The sequence below is a fragment of the Solea solea genome, chromosome 2 (genome assembly GCF_958295425.1).
Source record: "Solea solea chromosome 2, fSolSol10.1, whole genome shotgun sequence".
NCBI classification, from domain to species: Eukaryota; Metazoa; Chordata; class Actinopteri; order Pleuronectiformes; family Soleidae; genus Solea; species Solea solea.
This window is the reverse complement of record NC_081135.1, coordinates 28,330,395-28,351,197: the sequence shown is the minus strand read 5'-3', so window position 1 is coordinate 28,351,197 and position 20,803 is coordinate 28,330,395. Positions and strand designations below refer to the sequence as shown.

General features: G+C 40.0%; 1 protein-coding gene across 1 annotated transcript; it reads left to right on the top strand.

Annotated features, from left to right (window-relative positions):
- The first annotated feature begins 533 nt into the window (after positions 1 to 533).
- On the top strand, positions 534 to 3,330 carry vgll3 (vestigial-like family member 3). The gene is made up of 4 exons (XM_058622198.1): positions 534 to 996; positions 1,597 to 1,924; positions 2,024 to 2,572; positions 2,700 to 3,330. The coding sequence occupies exons 1-4, from the start codon at positions 883 to 885 to the stop codon at positions 2,738 to 2,740; spliced, it is 1,032 nt and encodes a 343-aa protein (XP_058478181.1). The 5' UTR covers positions 534 to 882; the 3' UTR covers positions 2,741 to 3,330.
- Positions 3,331 to 20,803: the final 17,473 nt, after the last annotated feature.

Sequence of the window (20,803 nt, the reverse complement as noted above, 5' to 3'; positions counted from 1 at the left end):
GAAAAAGCTGTGACATTCTGGTGTCTTGTCAAATTCGTAAGTCTGTTCATTTATGTGTACTGTACTGCACATATATGCAGAATGTATACTGTTTTTTCATATGCTTCATAGATGTTCATACTATATATTGTTCATATTTCTTGTCTTACTTCTACATATTTAAGTTTTAAATTGTTGTAATGTCTCCTTTTGCTTTTTTGCAAAATATATTTATGGTTATTGATCCTTGTAATTCTTCTTGGTACATTGTTTACAAAACACTGAAGAAAATCTCTTCTATGATATGATTATGATGCTAGTTCTGATTGGGCTCATGAACTTCCAAAATCTTCCATAGTCTTGACCTTATATACAGTCACTGGTCTGACACACACTGAGTACATTAGGTAATTTTATGAATGGGTGCAACTAGTGGGAACAGCAGATCATTTAGGTGCATAGTTAGTGCATAAACTCCTCTGTCCCGTAAGGCCCTTCCCTGGTGGGCGTGCGTAAACGGCCCCAGCCCTCTCTAAATATAACTCCCCTCCAAAACAGTAAGACACAAAAAGGGGGAAAGGAATGCGCACCCAATCAGAATCGGTCTAAAACTTGTAAGAGAGAAAAAAAAGGGTGTCTTTTCGGATACAGCGTGTGCATCTTCTACCGTTTTGATCCATTTTGTGGCCCCGGGTGGTGCTGGTGGAGCGCGCAGCGGGAGGCGCATTGTGTCTATGCAAACTGGACGACATGGCCATTGTATGCGTTTCGGCATATATGGAGGCGCCGGTGGCTCAGGGGATACAGCCCGTTTGAGGTCTTAGGGAGAATCGCCCTCGGTTGCTATTCTGCGCGTTTCTCTCCTACGACTTTGTCCACTTTTCACCACTTTGCTTCGTCGCTATGAGTTGCCTGGATGTGATGTACCACCAAACTTATGGAGCGCACTACCTCCCCGCAGCTGCGTACAAGGCGACTTACTATAACCACCACCACCATCAGCAGCAACAACAACAGGTGAGAGACTCATGACTATACGTTTACAGGACGCTCTGTTAACAAATAACATGTTTTCTTTTTTATTATTATTAATTGCCATTTGAGAAGACGGTATTCTACACAATGGTTTGTATAAACCCGGACACATTTGTTTGTTTAATACCAGAAGTATATATCGCTCTCTCTCTCTCTCTCTCTCTCTCTATATATATATATACAAACATGTGTGTTTATATAAACTTACTCGACTCTCACACAGTCACATCTTCAACTTCATTTATTAATCTTGGTCAAATGATGATGTCATGGCAGCTAGTCTCTCACTCAGGAATGTGGATGAGGCATATGGAGCTTTTCAAATAGTTGGAAAGCAGTATGGGAAAAAAGAAATCAGTTTTCACACAACTCCCAGGCTGCTCCCACATAAAAGAATTACTCATATACGTGACAAAAAATAATATCTATGTATTTAAAGTCTAGTCTTAGACTAGTATAGATATTTATGTTCAGTTATCGACAGTGAATTCACTGAAAATCGGTCTTATCTATTTGATTTAATTGTGGTTCATCCCTGGTTGAATCTATAGTTTTATTCTCTTCTGTTTTTTTTCTGTACAGAGGAAGCTGAGTGTTTACAGTAAGATGCAGGAGTGTATGGAGCAGCAAGGAGAAGGAGGAGGAATGCAGTCCAGGGACCACAATCTCCAGCATGGTCCCGGACACAGATTAGCATCCAATTCAGAGCTGAAGGACGGTTCTCAACCTGCAGAAGCTGAGTACTTGAGCTCTCGGTGCATTTTGTTCACGTACTTCCAAGGCAACATTGGCGACGTGATAGATGAGCATTTCTCCCGAGCTCTCAGTCAGTCCAGTGCCTTCAACAGCGAGACCAAGCCGATCAGAGTGAGCCAGCAGTCTGCGTCAGCCTCTACTGGTTCATGGAAAGGTGAGAGGGGCAACACATCTGCAACATATAACACCTAAAGTAATGAAAATGATCCGAACATGTGGCATTTAAATGTTAACATCGTTGTGTTTGTTTCAGATGGCAGTTCCCTCTCTCAGGGCCAGAGCGGTTCAGTTTGGAACAGCACAACCTATCCACCACAAACCAGTGCTTGTCACCCTTCCGTCTCGCTCTCAGTCCACCCAGACTTTTCCCCCAGCCCAGTTTCCTTCAATCACCCAGATGGAGCTCTGTGGGCTGGCCACGTGCTTTCCCAGGCCAGCCTCCCACCTCCGGGTAACCTGCCAGAGAGCTGGACCTACAGCCTGAACACTCAGAGCACAAGTGGCTACCCCAATGTCCACGAGGTTTACCATCCTCACACCCATGCCCATATCCACTCCCGGCACCACCACCCAATGCTCCATACATACACAGCCCACAGCCCAGCAATGGATCCAAGGTTAAGTCCCTTGCTGCTACCTGGTGTAAGGACACAGAACCAGCCAGGTGCCAATCCAGGGACGTCTCCACACCACGAGGGAGTGAAAACAGAGATGGATCTCAGGAGCAACAGTCCTTCACCGGCGAGGTCTTTGACCTGGACCCCCTCTCCCATACATGGATCTCTGGAGGCATATGACTCAGGTAGATACTAGAAAATACTGCAGCTGCTACTGCAGTAACATATGTCAGAACTTACATGTATTCTAACATGTGCAAGAAGTGGAGGTAATCAAATAAATGATTTTTTTAATTTTTTCTCTTTCTGTAGCTCTTGATCAGACCAAAGCAAAGACATCAGCATGGTTCTAACTGATGTTTGGAAAAATGAAGACAATGGAGATGAATCAGCTCACACCAAAAAGGATCTATTATGTGGCTTTATGGGCTGCAATACCAGCACTGTATTGTATATGTAGATATAGATATAGAATGCTAACTGTAGCTTAGACTATGAGTCCTGCACTGTCCACACAACTGACTGTGGAGATGAACTCAGGCTTTGGACGTAACTGACAGTGTTCTAATGCCTTGGCAGCAGGTCAAGGCTTTTGAATGAAAAAAATAAATAAAAAAATCATATTATAGCTTTAAGGATGGAGGTCGTCTTCTCTGTCAGCACAAAAACCTTCTTGATGCGATGTGAGACCAAGTGGCTCTGTTACAAGAGCTTCATTTTGATCCACGTTATTTTTTGTAAATGTCTGTTGATGACTGTAAAACTTTTTTTTATTATTATTATTATTATTGTTATTTCTGTGTACAATTTTGCCGTGCTTAGTTGTTGTTTGCTGGATGACTTAATGCTTATTTGTTGCCTGAAAGCTACTTTTGCTATTTTGCTTCTGGCCCAATGTGTAATGTAAATATTGACTGTGTATGAAATAAAGTTGTTAAACTAAGTTTTTACTCACGTGCGTTACTTTTTACAGACCGCTTCAATAGATGGCACACAAATTTATCATTAAAAAATTACATTATGGAGGCTGAAATACTATGTGTTGCTGTAAATTCACAACTGCTTTGTCAGACTGTCCCTAAAACTTAAATTTCACTTAAGTTTATTCAGCAGGTTGAAACATTAGGAGATAAAGTGGTTGTTACTTGTAACTGAATTGGCATGTTAGGCTAGCAGAGCCGGGAATTGAACCCACAAACTTCTAGTTGAAAGATGACTCGCTCTGCCACAGTAGCCCCACCGTCTTAAGAACATACATACTGTCTTTATCTATCTTAACAAATGCTAATGAAGACTAAAAGACAAGAATAATCTATGGTTGTATACCCTACACAGTAACAGTAGATGACTGGGTCTGGTGCCAGTCAACATATTGTTTATTACAGACCGACCAGGGGAAGTCACTCGCATTCCACAGATAGCTACTTGAAGGTACCATAACATGTCTGTTGTCTGTCTCTACACAAACACACACAGAGAGAAAACACACACAATCCCAGACTGAGGAACACACACCAAAGAATGCATTTCCTGTCTCGACAGGAAGTTTGTCAGCTTATGGCACAATACTCACGCATAACTCGAATACACACATGTACGCAGGTACCACAGTGAAGATCGGTGTGTGCGTGTGCGTGCACGCATGTGTGTGTATTCAGCAAGGAGAAGTCCACTAGCATTCCAGCCTCCTCTTCTATATCTTATCCTCAATCTCTAATAACCTCCAGGATTTCTAATCTGATCTCAGCAGCTGTGTCTCTGTCCTTCGTGTCAACAAAATCATGACATTCTATTGACGTGTCCCCATCACCCACTGTGGTTTGACAGTGAACCGTTATGCAAAGTATAAAGTTGCAAGTGCCTTATGTCCAAACCACTACGTTTTGGAGACTCCAAATGCTACTGTCCCTGTGGCGTGAAACGAGCCTGGAGTTCACCTGTCTTGTTTACTGGGTTAGTGAGTGAAAACTCACACAGGGGAAACTCAGGGCAGCTTAGGAGTCAGCTCATAGTGGGTGTCTTGGGCCACTTCCAACAACATGGCTTCTAAACAAAAGTACACAACATCTGTCATTAGTTACCGCAGGGTTCTGCTCACGCCCCAATCACTGTTCAGATAATATCAAACGTCAAATGTTCAATTCACAATTCACAAATCTCAAAAAAGTGTTTTTTGTCCTCCTGATGTAAGTGGAGAGCTGAGTCCTGTGCGGTGGTTATTTTTTCCCCATTATAAAGTTCAGGTCAATTCTCATTACTTTGTACTGCACAAACTGCATTGCTCTGTTTTTGCTTTGGACTTTTTCCCTTTGTGTGTGAGTGAGTTCCTGTCTTAAAGTTGAAGTGTGCAGGGCCTTCATCGAAACCTCCGGAAAAAGACATCAGACATGGAAAAAAAAAACAGAACACCATTGATATTCTATGTATTGCTGGGGTCTCTGAGAAACTTTGGAGGATTTAGAGAGATAAGAACCTCAAACCAAGACACAGAAGCAGGAAAATCAGTTTAGTCAGTTTACTGGCAGAGGTCAAGATATCGGGAATACCGTTCTATACTCAATTCAAACAAATCCAAAAAGGGGGAAAAAAAGGAATCAAGGTCAAAAACAGGTTGAGATTCAATCTAAAATATGGCAGGGAATAATAGAAGAGAGAAAGTATACTATAGACTGCTGCCTAATTAAGGAGAACGAGCCGCAGGTGGGGAGAAGGTCATTGAAGCCACGCAGGTGTGTTGATTGCCCTACATTGAGTCAAGACAGGACGTGTGATGACAGGAGAGTAAATAAACCAGTCAGTAAGCTGTAATACGACATTAAAAACCAGGAGAATATGTGACAATCCCTGTACACTTCAAACTCCTAAAGACTGCTTTAGAAGTAAAACAATTGGCTGCAATTTTAAAGAAAAGGAAAGTTATTCATTGTCACAAATAAGTAATTCATTGTCTAATGAACACATTTCTATGTATGGAAGTGTCTGGGGAAGTGTGGAGATAACTGAAGAAAACTGTGAATTTTAAAGCGATATTCCCTCCTCTCCCTCAGAGCTCCTAATTAGCATTAGCATGTAGCCTCTGCATCAGCATGTAGTGTACTTATATGCTAACAGGCTTCCCACTGGTAGCCCTGCAGAATCACCACAGGCACTTCCACTGTTGTGAGAACACTGAAAATACTGTCAGCTGAATGGAAGTGAATTATTATGTCAATTATAAATGGCTATAGGCCAGAGCTTTAGGAAATGTTGCATGTGTAGCATTTGATGCTATTTAAAGTTTAATATCAAACGCTTTTTGCTGACATTCAGGATCTTCGAAGGAATAAATGATGACACTGTTATACTGTGTTTTAATTACTAACTCAATAATGTGATGTGAATGTTCTTTGGTTGATTGTGTGTGTGGAAACACAATGTGATTGTTCCAAATGAATGGAATGTATTCCTTTACTTTATTATTTTACAGGCACAAACACACACACACAGGTTTGCGCAGCTATTTTTTCAGTCACTGCCTAACCCTAACCTTAACCTAACCACAATTCAAATATTAACCCTTAGCCAGTTCCTCAGGAATGAGTCTCTGGTCTCCATGGGAACCATTAGTCCAGAGTTACCAATCCAAACATCAAATGAAAACTGATTGACCCTGATGCCAATTTTGGATTTCGGATCCTCAAATCCCCATTGTCATGATTGCCTCTTTTGTAACCAATATTTATTTCATTTCTTTAACAGAGAATTGCAATATTTTCTTTGTAATTGTCTCTTTTTTAATTGGAATTCGTATTTGCTCGGGTGCCACTTGATTTTTGTCATGACGCCAGCTCCGACCTCATAAAGTCTCAAAGGAATATCTTGTATGTAACTATTGAGTACATCGATTTCAATAAGATCCAATCAAACTGAACAAGAAGCTGAAGAAACTGTGGGAGAAAGGAAAGACAGGAACCAGTGGCTGAATAGTGGACGAGGACTTAGGGTTCCACACAAAAAAAGGATAAAAGGAAAGCAAACGAGAGACAGAATCAGTCATAACACAGCCCAGTGGCACATTCCAGAGTAATTGAGCAAATGATTAGTCTCACAATCAGCAACATAACACAGCTGTCAGAGGAGAGGAGAGTATGAAAGAGTCCTATGGATATCATGATCACTCCTCCACCTTTTAGTCTTTTTTTCTTCCATCCCCCTTTTCTTTTTTTTTACTTCAAACAGCGTTTTTCTCACGTCCATGTGCCAGTTCCATGCCTACAGTTAACAGAGGTAATTAGAGCTAATTTGCTCTCCTCTTGCAGGTATTAGGGGGTGTTTGGGGTATTAGCAAATGGCTCAGCTTTCACCACTTTGTTTTTGTCAACAGGGCAGCCTAATGAAGCATGCTGGGAGTTTCACAGAACACGTGTACTGCTGATCTCGCTCAATTCACAGAGTCTCCTCTGTTTTAAATGATACCTGATTCCTTGTTAATATGAGGAGTGGGGGGGGGGACACCCAAGGAGAAGAGAAGCGGCTGTTTGGCTTCCCAAGGAAAGTGTTACTATTACACTATTACAAAATGTGTGTTTGTTTTCTTAATGACCTATTATGAACTTAATGTTGTGGGTCCAATGAAGAAATTGTGTAATTGAGGTTCAAACAGGATTAACGTGAAATCTCTACAAACCTCCTCATCTAAGATTAGAGTAGATCGTTACACTTTCATTTAATTTAATTTAATTTAATTTAGTTTAATTTAGATTGGATGGAGTTGTAATGATGCCATAGAGAAAAAGGGTCACAGCACAGGAGAGAGAAGGCGATTAGGAACCACTGAGGAGAAAACGGTGAGGTTTAACAGCTGTAGTCAATATGCAAATGTTCGCACGTTTGCTATTTGCAGAACAGAACTCATGGTTAAGACTTGAAAGAAGCCAAATGTATAAATAATTGTGTGTAAATTCAGGATTGTAATAACACTGTCTTGATCATCAAGGTCGGGCCAGTTGATCTGATGCATGTTTTAAATAACCTGTTCAGCTGTAATCACTTATTTTTGGCCACTTGGAAGCAGCTTGACAAACACTGACATAGAGTGGCTTTTGACACAGGGCAAGGGACACAGTGGACACAGAGTACTTTCTGTTTTTTTTTTTTGCCTTTGTACCCTTTTAACAACAAGAAAAGCTTAACTTATGTCACTTTATCGATACAGATTTGAAGTAATACAAGTGTTAAAATAATGCAGTAAAGTAAAAAAAAGATGTAAAAAATAGCCAAATTATGGACATTTAAATGTTACAAAATCAAAAGTTGCAAGCCCATCAACGTTTTTAACTACACCATACATTAAAAGTTATTTGAAGAAGAAATGTAAAAGATGATTTTGAGTGTGCCTGTCAGAGATCTTGAGAAACTTTACTGAAGGCTCTTATTTTCTCTTCTCCAAATGACTTAAACTTAATTATTGACGAGAGCCATGAGACTGAACCAAATAGTAAAGCTGTGGGCCACAAAACCAAAACGAGCTGAGAGAAAAGTCTCTGGGGAACTGCAGAAATGTTCTGCAAATGCATAACCGCAAAAGAAAATGTTCTCATATCACACACAACCATTGAAAATATTGATTTTGCTGATTTCATGTACAGCTGTAAAGCGAACCGAGTTCTTTCAATGCAATGGTTTGAATTCACCAGTTCAATCACAGTCACAGTATTACTCCCGCAATCACATGGCTTCACTTTTACCGTTCCTGTCGTCCTATATGGCATGAGGGATAGAAGTCCATTGTCCAGATTGTGGCAAGCAGATCTGCTGGAGCTCCAGCAGCCGAGGGCAGCAGGTTGTTAAATCAGAATTTAATACACAGTTACACCGCAGGAAAAGATCAACATTTATGCCTGTTTACAATGTACAGCATGGACATCCACCCATAACACAGGCCAGCCACATTCCTTTGCCTGCCCACACACAGAGCAGCCACAGGATACAAGATGACTTCTAAGGATAGATTTGATTTAGTTTTTATTTTTTTTATTTCACATTGAGACTACTCAAAATGAGTAAAATGAAAAACGGAGGAACCAATGCTAAACGCATGCTTGAAGTCATGGGAGGGTCTATGAATATAACACTATAAATATCACCAGACTGTAAGATTATACTGGGCATTTCTATTGTTATATGAACAATCTTCCAGCCACACAACACTTCATGCCTTTTTGTTAAACATGTTGTTTATCGCCAGGTCAATTAACTAAATTAAAAGTCCTCTTTCATCAGAGATTAAGACACGTCCATTCATAAAGGCCTGCGTTACTGCAGCTGCTGCAGCAGCAACAGCAGCGACAACAGCAGCAGTAGGCTGTTTCTGTCAGCTCTGCTCTGGGTAATGTGCCAGTAACCACAGAGGCCAGTACATAGCTGTCATTCCTGTGCTCACTGAAAGCACATTTAGCAACCAACACCTGTTTCCCCTGCTCAGTCTCCACTGCAGGCTGCTCCACTGAAGCTCCGCCTGCACTGAGAGCAGTGGTGATTCAACTCTTATGACTTTATACAACCCAGCAGTGCTATTTCTGGAATGTAGCTAATAGACTTCTTTTTTTTTTTTTATTATTGTCATCACTTACAGTAGTAGTGAGCCCTCACCAAGTTGTGACACCAAAATATTCAACACTTCAGTTTTCAAGCCTGATGGTGTAATGGTCATCTTACAAAAGGGACAATACACTTCTGCATTTGTTTTAATTGCAACAGAAAAAAGTTAATTTCAGCTAAATTATTGGAAAATGACTTGCAGTATTACTTTACATTAGTAACCATTATGGACCAGATAGAATAATTAGATGTTTTAAGCATAACACTGTGATTTATTATCATTATTGTCTAATAGTAGCAGTAGTAGTAGTAGTAGTAGTAGTAGTAGCATTATGTCTGTGTAGATGTAATATTCTGGTGTTGTTGTCTGTGAAAAAGAGTGCTTTAACGACTCAGGAAATACAGCCAATCCATTTATTATGTGCTCAGCAGATATACAGTAGTTATGTGGTGCTGTACAGCAGGGTGGACACCTGGGTATGAAATTGATTCTGCTCTTGTTTCTCTGCCAACATCATTTCTTATAATCATCATCAAAACTGCATTGGTTTCCCTCTATTGTTACTTCATTTGTATCCTTCAGTTCAATCTTACTAACCTCCCACATACACACATTGTCTCTCTCCCTGACACACAGTGTTTACTTCAGCATCAAATTGACTAAAACGATGTTCCATACAAATCGACAACTGTTTTCATTGAGAGGGATTAGACAGCGATTGCAGCCAGTTGTGAAATCAATAGGATTTTAACAACTACAAATGACTAAGAATGACACTGACTTTAATCTCAAGGAAGATTGGACATTTGTTTTTAGGTTGATGGATTGACTGTGTGGTAGTTCATACAGTCAACTGGAGCTGCGCCGCATACACGCCTCACATACCAAACACACCCTTCTAATTTGGCGGTCTATTTAAACTTTCCCATCCAGCTCTCTCTCTCTTTCTCTCTCTCTCTCTCTCTCTCTCTCTGCCTGTTATTTCATTTGCTGCCTCGTACAAACCTTGCTGCTCATACATTAGCCCCACTACTCCAACATCCACCTGGTATTTGCTGATCAATCCTCATCTATAATCTCCTGGGAGTGATAATCTAATTTTACTGAACTTAATAAAACATGTAATCAATACAATAGAACCCATAATAAAATCTTATTCCACCACACATTCACTCTAATACTGCAACTATTTAATGCTACAAAATCAGTTGAAAAGGAGCTGAATCAACAGTTACCCAGCAGTGTGGAATCCCTTACTCTGCCACCTGCTTGTCAATCATCCGTGCCTGTGTTATGTGACCCTACCCCTACCTGCTGCTACTGTCACATGCTGTCCATAATGGCCATACCACACATACCACAGACACAGAGGGACATTCCTGAACCACTGACCCAATTTTTTTTTTTTTTTTACTTTATCTGTCCAGGTTTCCTCCGAGAATTAAAACAACAAAGGGTGGATTCCTGGGGAAAATGTAGAGACGCAAGCTGTGTAGCAGATACAGTAGATGTGTCTGCAGTTATAAGCACAAGTGTTAGAACTGCAACATGCCTATAAAATGCATACTGTTTATCAGTGACCAGTGAGGTGGCACTGAACAATAACAAATAATATAGGTGTTTTGGGTACTGCAAGATCAAAAAGTTTAATTTTCGGGGTGGAAATTGATTTACAGCCATAGAAATCCCTTAAGGAGGCTTAAAATAAATAACCAAAAAAATGTATCCCGTTTAATATGATTATAAACACTGCATTTACTGGTAAAGTCCATACACTCTCACTTTCCCTCGCTCTTTATCTGTGTGTGTGTGATCATGTGTGTAGACAGTGTAATCTGAGGGATAACATGGTACTTATCCAGCTGATCCCCCACCTCCCTGGGTTCTGACAGGTTGACACCCATCATTTTGCACATTAACTTTGCCTAATTGGCAGGTAATTCCCCACTTTCCTACCGGCTCTCTATTGTCCCACTATTGTCCTTGTACTTAGCCCCTACCGTCTCCGTCTTTGTCCACCAATCTAGCCAGGCACCCTGCGCCCAAAGAGCCGCTCAGTGGGACGTCTTGTCCAAGCCGAGAGACCCACTGTGTCCCGTCACTGTAACCTGGGGGAAGTGAAGTTGGGAGCTTCCTCTGTGATGGTGACCCCCATGCTGGGAGGTTCTCTACGAGGCTGACAGGCGAGCCGGCCCCAAAAACTTTCAACCTGTCAGCAGCTGCCCACCCACTCCTCTCCATAAATGCATTTCTAAAAATCCAGAAACCATCGGGATTACACTGGTTTAGTGTATATTTTATCATACTGTTTCCTGTGTGTGACTCTTTCTTCATTCCTTGTCTTCATCTAAAGAGTAACACCCAACTTCATAATGTCAGTTTTATTGGTTATAGTGTTTTTTTCTATAAAGGTGTGCTTAAATTTCAGAAAAAAAGTTGAACTAAAAAACTACAATAGGGTTTGCTGAGCACAAACAAAATATACAACGTTATAAAGTGACATCAGCATGTCTTCCTTGCTGTCACTCTGCTAAAAAAAAATAATGCCTACTGAGCCCAAATCTGCTGCCAATAACTTATACTTCAACATCTATATTGCAAACATATCAACATGTAATCAAATCTCCAGCTGTACTGTAAGCTCTCGTCCACCCCTGACAGTGATTGACAGGTGTTTGCAGAGTCACTCTGCAAAGTCAGACACGAGACATATGGGAGTCCCACCCTCCTGTCATGTCCACCTTCCCATGAGTCTTTTGTGGCCGAGGTGGAGGTGGCAGGAGCAGTCAGGAGCTCGTCAGAGCAACAGGAAGAGGACAACACACTCCCTTCCTCTCTCTATCTCTCTATCCCGCTCTCTCTCACACAAACACACATGTGGCTTCTGCTCTCAGAACAACCCACATACACTGACGCTGTCAACCCCCCTGTGAGTGTGTCAGCTGTCATTAACTTCCCAGACTTCCAGTGAGCTTCCCCTTCCCTCCCCTCCCTCACAGGTGACTCTCACTGGGGCTCCATACTGGGAATGCCAGCCTCTCTGCTGGAAGTTTCCATCCTGTCAACACAACCAGCCAGAGGCCCAGAGAGATGGAAGTAAAAGAGGGGAAACTTTGAGTGTACATACGCATCATTATAATGTTTTGAAGTAAGGCTTATGTTTGTGTGATCATGCATGCGTGAGTGAGTGTATGCATGGAAACGATGTAGCTTCAAGATTCAAAGAGTTTATAGTCATGTGTACAGTATGAAAACATGTTTCTCTGTGCAATGAAAGTTAGTCAAAAGTCAAAAGATCAGTCAAAAGAAATAGATAAATAGTTCAAATAGATAAATAGTGAAAGTAATAAAAAGAGCACACAATAAGGGCAGAATGACTAGAAATGCAGTCGAAAGGAAATAGACATCCCTTATATACAATGAATTATAAGTATCTGACATGTAGGAAAAAATAAACTCTGTTGAGATATCATGAAGAAAAGAACATGAGCTGTGCATGTTGTGCAAACTGTGCAAACCAAAGTTGATGTGCAAAGTTATAGTATGGGTCATGAGGTAGGTGATACACATACTGTATATGGTTGGTTATTTTATTTGTGTGTGTGTGTGTGTGTGGTGGTGGTGGTGGTGTGGGGTTGGATTTATCTGTGGAATGTGTATGTGATATAAAGGCTTTCTCCTTGTGCCACAATGGTGTCTTTGACAGGCGGGAGAAGGGAAGGCTTTGTTTAGTGACACCACACAATGTTGTGAATGCCCAACATAGCTGCCATTCCTCTCTCTGTGCCCTCCACTAGACCATTGGCTTATCAAGGATTCCTCTCCTTTCTGTCTGCCTACGCACACCACTCACTGTGCATGTGTGTGTCCTGTGTGTGTAAGTGAGGGCAAGAGTTTGTGAAGAAGAGCTGCTCACACCAAGGGAAATGCAAATGAGCTCCGGGGAAAAATGGACCCACTGTTTGATTACATATTTCTCCTCCAATGTACCAGTTTGGCTTTTTGAAACAATCTTTAGCATTCAAAAGGCTTAAAAACTAAATCTTAATGTTAAAGAAATCATAATGATGATGATAATGAAAACAATGACAATACTGATTCCTTTTTCTGAAATCTGAAAATGAAAAAAAAGGTGCACTTTGCATCTTTAACACAAAGGAAGGAGGAAATTGGAGGTAAAACATCAGTTACTATGCTGCAAGCTAATATCATAGGGAAAGGAGATGAAGAAAGAGTACAAGCCGACTTTCATCAGCATCAGATTCTTTATATATATACATATATATATGTATATATATATATATATATATATATATATATACATATATATATTGTATCTTGATATTCATTTAATTTCCAGGCTAAACGAATGTTCCACTCTTTGCACATATTTTCACCCTGTAATCAGTTACTATAAAACAAATCCTTTCGGTCGACATGTCAGCTTTAATTAGGACCACGAAACTACAACTGTACATGTAACTTTTCAAACCTCTTTTTCATTCATTTGAATTTGGTCTACTCCAAATTCTATTCAGAGTGTGACAATGCAACTCATATTCCATGTTCTCAGACTGACCCCTGCACACTTGACATGGACAGAGACATGATTTAACTCCAAGTACATTCAGCCACTTGGGACGGTGTGCAGCTGTGCTTTCTGCTGTGTTTCTGGTCAAACTAATAATCAAGTAATGTAGATGAATAGCAGTCTATGATTTGAGTCCAGACTGAACTTTGTATGCCTGAACTCTTTAGGCCGGTAGGTTGCCATTTTACTCTTTCTTTCCATCCTATAATCCTCCACTGTCATCATTCTCTTCATCTTACATGTATATTAACTAGTATGTTGATGAAGAGTGTGTTGTTTCATCTGGTGTCAGTAATTATACATAACTATAACCAGTTATGGCCTAACCCTCACCTTAACATAACCACAATTCAAATCTTAGTTCTAAACTTAACCAGCTCCTCCGAAACTATATCTCATTAAGACCCACACACACACACACACACACACACACACAAACACTACTGTTATACCTCTAAATTCTCATCCTACATTCTCTTGAATTTGCAGTTAAGCCAACATTTGTTCAAAAAGTCCTGGTGTGTGTGGTAAAATAAGAACAAGAGAAGAACAAAAACCTAGTGATGAGTCAAAGGAGACTCTGACTTAAACCCCTGGGATGTTTTTGTATGACTTTTTTTTTTAAAGTAAACACTTGAAACAGCAATAAAAGGGCCGCATTGATCTTGACCAGCTTGAACCAAGCTGATAAATGTCCGGAAAGTATCTTATTTGATGTGGGAAAAATAAAAAGAATAATCAGGAGACAACAATTTGGAGAGCTGCACATTGTGAAGTTTAAAATACCGTCCTGAGAGGAAGGGGTGGGTTTGTAAGGACTGGAGAATGTAATCAAAGATATTTACTGATGTTGTTATATCCTTGACACAAAATATGTCTGGAATTTTTCCACTTCTTGCCTGATTCTGGAATGATGAGGAGAGCGACGAGCCTTCCAGTTATACAATATTTATATAATATTTCACAAACCCTGTTTCTGAAGCTCAGAGAGAACATCCTCTTTTCTTTTTTAAAGCCATGAACATATCCACATTTTTCATAACAAACATGAAGACGATGACCAGCTGAGAGGTTGCCAATGTTTTTTGCCTGGATGTGGGAGGTTTGAGTTATTCCTGTCACTTTCCTAACACTGTGCCTTCAGGGATCAGTTAGGTTCCTTTTATGTTGTTGTAGCTTATTTCATCACACTCCTCTACTAGACTTCCCTTTCAGACTCACACACACACACACACACACACAAACATAAACAATTGCGCACAAACAGATGATAATATGAACACACATGGCTCATTAACTCTGCCAGTCTCCCAGGAGCCTCCTGCAGTTGAATTGCAATGACTCCACCAGACTCATCAGTGCCTCTGTGGAAATTTTATTAGCAAAAAAAAAAAAAAGAATTAGCTTCCCTCTCTCTATCTCAGCACTCACAAAGAGATATATGTCTTTACTGTGCATGTATTTTGTAAAGTGTGGTTATTTGTAGTATAATTGTGATGGGCACATGAATATAAATGCATGTTTTAAGCCTAAATGCAAACGGGAATGCACTGAAAGGAGAGAAGCGTTTGTGTAAGGTGTGGATGGACGCCTGCCCGTCCATGCATGTGTGAGTGTGTTGTGTAATGGCAGACTTGCTGCTCCCAGATCCCTGAGAATGAGGCCAATCAGACTGGACAGACAGTTTATTTCCAAACACCAGAGTCTGGCCTACTGCCTCACACACATTCCAATACTTCCAGACTTTCAGAAGCGGGAATTAAAAGGCATTGGAGTTGTTAAAACATGACATTCCCAAAAAAGGGCTGCTGGGCCCCGAGACTACGTAGGAACATCCCACATGACTCAACGCTGCAGGAATTACAGCACCGCCAGGGTCGCTGATGAAGGTCTCTAAAATACAGCCTCTCAACAGAATTACCCTCCTCTCCTCTTTATGATTCTGTCCTTCTACCGCTCTGTTGTCATGCTCTCAAAATGTCAAGTAATCCAAAAGTAAAATCTCTGTTATTGTTGTATACATTCAGTCACCTATTTAATTACTATTTACTATTTTATATATAATCCTGCCTACTGCAGCTTTAACACTACACCAATCAAATTCTCCATTAAAGACAATACATATCCCTAATTTAATTCACAGATGTTTAATATCAACATATATTGGCGTTCAATAAATCTATACAGACACATACACACACTAATGGAGCTTTTCAACTACATGGTCCCAGCGTGACTCGACTCGCCTCGGCACGGCACGGTTATATTTATTTTCCATTAGCGATGGTACCTGGTATCTGGTACTTTTTATTAGTACCTGCTCAGGCAAGGAACACGTGATGTCATCAGACTGCCGGCCACTGATTGGTCAGAGTGAAGCGGCATGAGCAAGACGTACGATACAAGAATCAAAGCGAACAATGACGAACTGTAGATCAATTAAAAAGCCTTAAAAAGCCTGAAAACATGCGTTAATCGCAAATCACAAATATTTAACAGAGGAGTCTGGTGTATTTAGCGGCAGCACTGCTGAAAGCCGCATCACAACCCTCCGCGCTCCGGTCATGGAAGAAAAACTGACCAAATATTTTGGATTAACTGATTCTAAGGATTCAGTGCATTGAAAATAACTGCTTGACAAGTCACTAGTTTGTGTGTGTGCTGTGATGACTCCGCCCACGTTGAGGAGGAACTATATTGTAATGGCAAAACTAACCAAACCACACAGAGTCAAGCCGAGGCGGTACTATGTAGTGGAAAAGCGCCATAAGAGGAATGTTGTGTGTATTGTGAGTGGGAGTTGAGGTCAAACTTCACTGTCAGGGACTGTGTTAATGCATTCAGCTCCTATAGAGGCTGGCCTAGACATCCATCTGTTAAACACTGAGTCAATTCATCTGCCTGCAAAAGAGGGCTTTAGGAGCTTTGACGCAACTGAAGTAACCATTTCAAAGATTTAAATGGGGGCAATCAACTTCCTATCATGCCCAATGTCTGCTCAAGGGGCTGCACATATATCACTTCGAGGTGGAGTTCACTAAATGGGTCTTGATCCAAAAAAACAGGACAAGAGAATCAGGAGGACGGTTTCATCCACACAAGAACACTGTTGTTACATTACACATTGAACATGTTCTGGTCATAGGCAAAGTCAGTGTACTACAAAAAGAGGATTTTTGATAAAACATGGTATTAGACTCGCATTCCTGGGCAATGAAGGAATTATCCAACAATTTTTAACTTCCTCAAATAGCTTGCAAGTATAGTATACTGTATATGACATAGGTTAAAATAGCCTGACCTTTTGTCCCTGTTTCAAGTCAAGCTCTGACAATTGAATTGATCTTGCAGGGAATATTACTGATCGGTTTGACCAGTCTAATGCTATTTAAAATTATACAGTATAAATATTTTCAGACAAAAATGGAGCTTGAACATTGAAAGCCACAATACAATACAATACTTTGTAATTGCTCTGCCTCATCATTGTTATTCTCATCTAATGTACGATAATCAGTAAATCCCATTTATATTTTAGTACCACAATAATTAGAGTAATCTAAAAGCCTGATGACACTATGAATATCTTTTATACATTTACATTATTAAAAGTTCTAAGACACGATCCATGGAGTGAATTTACTTCACTGCTTCGTGCACTTTCCCCAAAGGCCTTGTACAGTATGTAAGGGACAAACGTTAAAATATTCATGCATGGGTTTAATCTGTAGAAATTAATCTAATAAATATAACCTGACAAAGCTATTAGAGGCTCTTAAACAGTAGAAGTTATTACGAGGATAAATTCTGCAGGGCTATAGTATAGGTGTAGTACTGACTATAGCTGAGCTGTGGAACTGGAGGACTACTGCCATGAACTCAAGACCAAAAATAAACTAGAGACAAATAAGCAACTATTGTTGTTTTTGTTGTTATAACAGAATGAAGCCATTACATTTACAGCAGGAGTGGATCTTATCTAAAGAGGCCCGCCATGTTGGATGACTATGTTTTCCCTACATGCTTGGAAGGGAAAGGTGAGGTGAGAAACTGGAAGGCCTAAAATTATAATCATGCCACAATATTGTCACTATAATCGGAGTGGAGCTAAACATGTTTTTTATTAAGGTTTTCATCAAGTAATTACAGTAACAATGACACATTGTGGCAATGTAACCGTTTGGCCAGTCAACAATAATGTGCCTCACTTAAATTCTGCCAGATGTCCTCTGGTCAAAGCGCTGCAGTTCTTCTTCCACCCTTTATGGTAACTGCTCTTCACTGACCTCTGAAATCTAGGAAAAATGAATCACAGAAATGAAAGAGCCAAATCAAAGGCCTTACTAAGCCTGAGATGTAAGTTCGGCTTTACATTTATTTTATTTTATTTTTTACAGTGTTATCTCTAAGAAGTATCAAATGCATATTTTAAAAAATATATGAAAGAGCCCATTCCATGCCCAGGGACACAATGTCTTGTTCAGGGTCTGAGGCTGTATAATTGCTCAGGGGCTCCCCCTCAACCCCAGATCCATCTTTACAGCTTGCATTAGCATACATAATACCGCAGTGTGGACTGAAAAAGAGTCATGCCAATTGAAAAGCAATCTTTTTCTCACGGCAGAAAACTGCCATTGCCACTTTAATTGCATGGGAGAGAGAGACTGGCTGCATGTTTATGTGCATGGATTTGTATCATGAGGCGGGATTTAATTGCTTTCGCAACACAACACAGCAATATGTTGTTAATTCAACGATATGAGTTGATTGCTTTTGTCTTATTGTGTCCCATGGGTCGTATAATGTGTGTATCAAAGAACACAGGGGGTGGACGATAACTGCTGGTCACATCCCGGACTGTCTGCATTGTTTGTGTAACATGTTCTTTTTACACAAATTCATACAGTGCACATTTAGCTGCATGTTAAAACGATGGGCCTAAAGAGTTCCATTAACTCTTCTACAAAAATGAGTGTCCCACTGCTCAGTGACCATCAAACCCAGTTATCTTATCTCACCATTATTTCTGCAGTATTATTATTTTGTGAAATTACAAAGAGGAATATAGCTGTGAGGCAGATTCAAAGAACGCCCCATTTCCTTTCAGGAGCATCTCGGTAACCCTTGACATTTATGTACAGGAACAATGTGGTACTAGTTTAGAGAGGTAATATTATGACAATTCCATCTCATTTCTAATTTTAATGCAATTTCCACATTGGTAATAACAGAGGTAATAAAATATCTGGTAATAAGGAGACAATGTAGCTTGGTTTTGAGAATTACTACCATCAGTGTTATAACTTCCCGTAAAAACTACTGCTTTATCCTCCACATGAGGGTCGCTGGTGCTGAGAACACATAATCAAAAATGCAAAGTTAGTTATTAACGTAGGACCTCCCATTGACTACATGGCCTCTAAAATGTATGCTCAACCAAATCTATGACCCGACTGGCCACAAGCAAGCACACACATCGTCTGACATTGTCTCCTCTTGGCCCTATAACAGAATAGCTCAGAATGAGGAACCTGTACAACCAATTAAAATAACAAAAATGTAATTTCCATACAAAGTGGACAAAGCAAATAGCCCTCTAATGAAGATCACTGTTAATATGTTTGCCGGCTAATTTCTCTCAGTGTCAGTGAAAGCCTGCAGGGACAAAGTGATTGAATCCTGAGAATCTGTGATAATGGCAGTGGCTGCTAATTAGCCAAACAGAGAAAGAGGACATTAATCTTAAAGTCTAGGTGTAGGTTAGTCCAGTCTAGAGGAAACTTGGCTCGGTCTGCCACACATCGTGACTGAAAGAGAGGCAAGGTTAATCTACGGATATCCCAGACAAGAAAGTACAACTGTGGCTAATAAGTGAGCTGACAGTATGGCATTACAATGAATAATTCATAAATGTGAACGCACATATATATTAGTGAGATATTCAATTATTCAAAATGATTTAATTATTTAATTTATCAGCAATTCAATACCTTATTCTTTTAGTTATTTATCCTTCATTTAACCAGAGAGACCCCTAATATCTCTTTTAAGGGGGAGAAAAACCAACTCACCAGTTACAACTGACAGTTATAGTTCCTATCGAGCTATATGATGTTACACTATGTCTTCTGTAACACTTTTATATTCAATGGTATGCTATAATACCACTAAGATTACAGTTCTGCTGCGATATGTACATTTAAAAGTTTTGAAAATGAAATGTCTAATTCAGGACACCAACATTCATGTTGGTAGAGACAGTTTTTGGACTAACACCAGCAGTTAAGAGTTTCATCTACAGGCTGAAAACTAGTGAGCAGAGCAGACAAAGTGGAAGCCTGTGAGATCCTGCCGTCTGTGATGAGGCACTGACACTCACTGGCTCCTCGCTGCAACTACACTGTGGGAAAGGTCTTTCATCCATCAGCCACAGGGGGAAAAAAAAGGTTTGGCTGGGGTTACAATATTTCCACATTTACATTATGTTTATATTGGCTTAATGGAAGTTCAAGCCAAAATGAAACCCAAGATTATCATTTTCTCCTAGGATTGAAATTCAGCTTTGCACAGACTTTGCGATTAGTGTGTAAATTCCAAACAAGTGTATACACTGGGTCTTCACAATGCTCTGTACAATATTAGAGGAAACAATTGAAAAATGTCAAGTTGTATTGTCACACGGTGTTGCTGTTATAACACCATTATGTATAGTAATCTACCATAACCAATATTCTGAAAGTATTTTATATACTCTTCGTCTTTCTTCTTTCTCCACCTCTTTTATTTTCTTTCCCTTTTTTGCAGCTTCATTAATTGGGGCATGACGACCACGTTTTTTCTCATAGTTTTGCCGTTGTTCCAGCGTCTAGGCATGTGGTAAAAAATGTTTCCTATGGTCAGACAGTAGTTTTGAATGACTACCAGGATGGGAAAAGGTTGGTCTCGTTTTGTACCACTAGAGGGCGATACTAATGCTGAGGATCAAATATAAGATTTAAAGTCACTTGATCATTCTTTCAAGTGCATCTGTATGCAAGATGCAGACAGATCACAGACCAATCAAATTACACAAAGCCACACGGGAGGTCAGGCTGTGCACCTCAGTCACTGCCAAATATGTCATATCTTGATTCATAAACCACATTTAATTCTCAATAACAAATGTCATAGAATGGAAGATTCACTGCAGTACAACAAATGACATGTGGTTCCTTTGTCGAACACTAAATGTAAACCACTCCAGCA

Bases quoted from the DNA above. Each gene is read 5' to 3' on its own strand.
- vgll3 (XM_058622198.1), top strand. From the start codon at position 883: ATGAGTTGCCTGGATGTGATGTACCACCAAACTTATGGAGCGCACTAC. The intron at 997-1,596 runs GTGAGAGACTCA...TTTTCTGTACAG, and splicing joins ATCAGCAGCAACAACAACAG to AGGAAGCTGAGTGTTTACAG. The intron at 2,573-2,699 runs GTAGATACTAGA...CTCTTTCTGTAG, and splicing joins TCTGGAGGCATATGACTCAG to CTCTTGATCAGACCAAAGCA.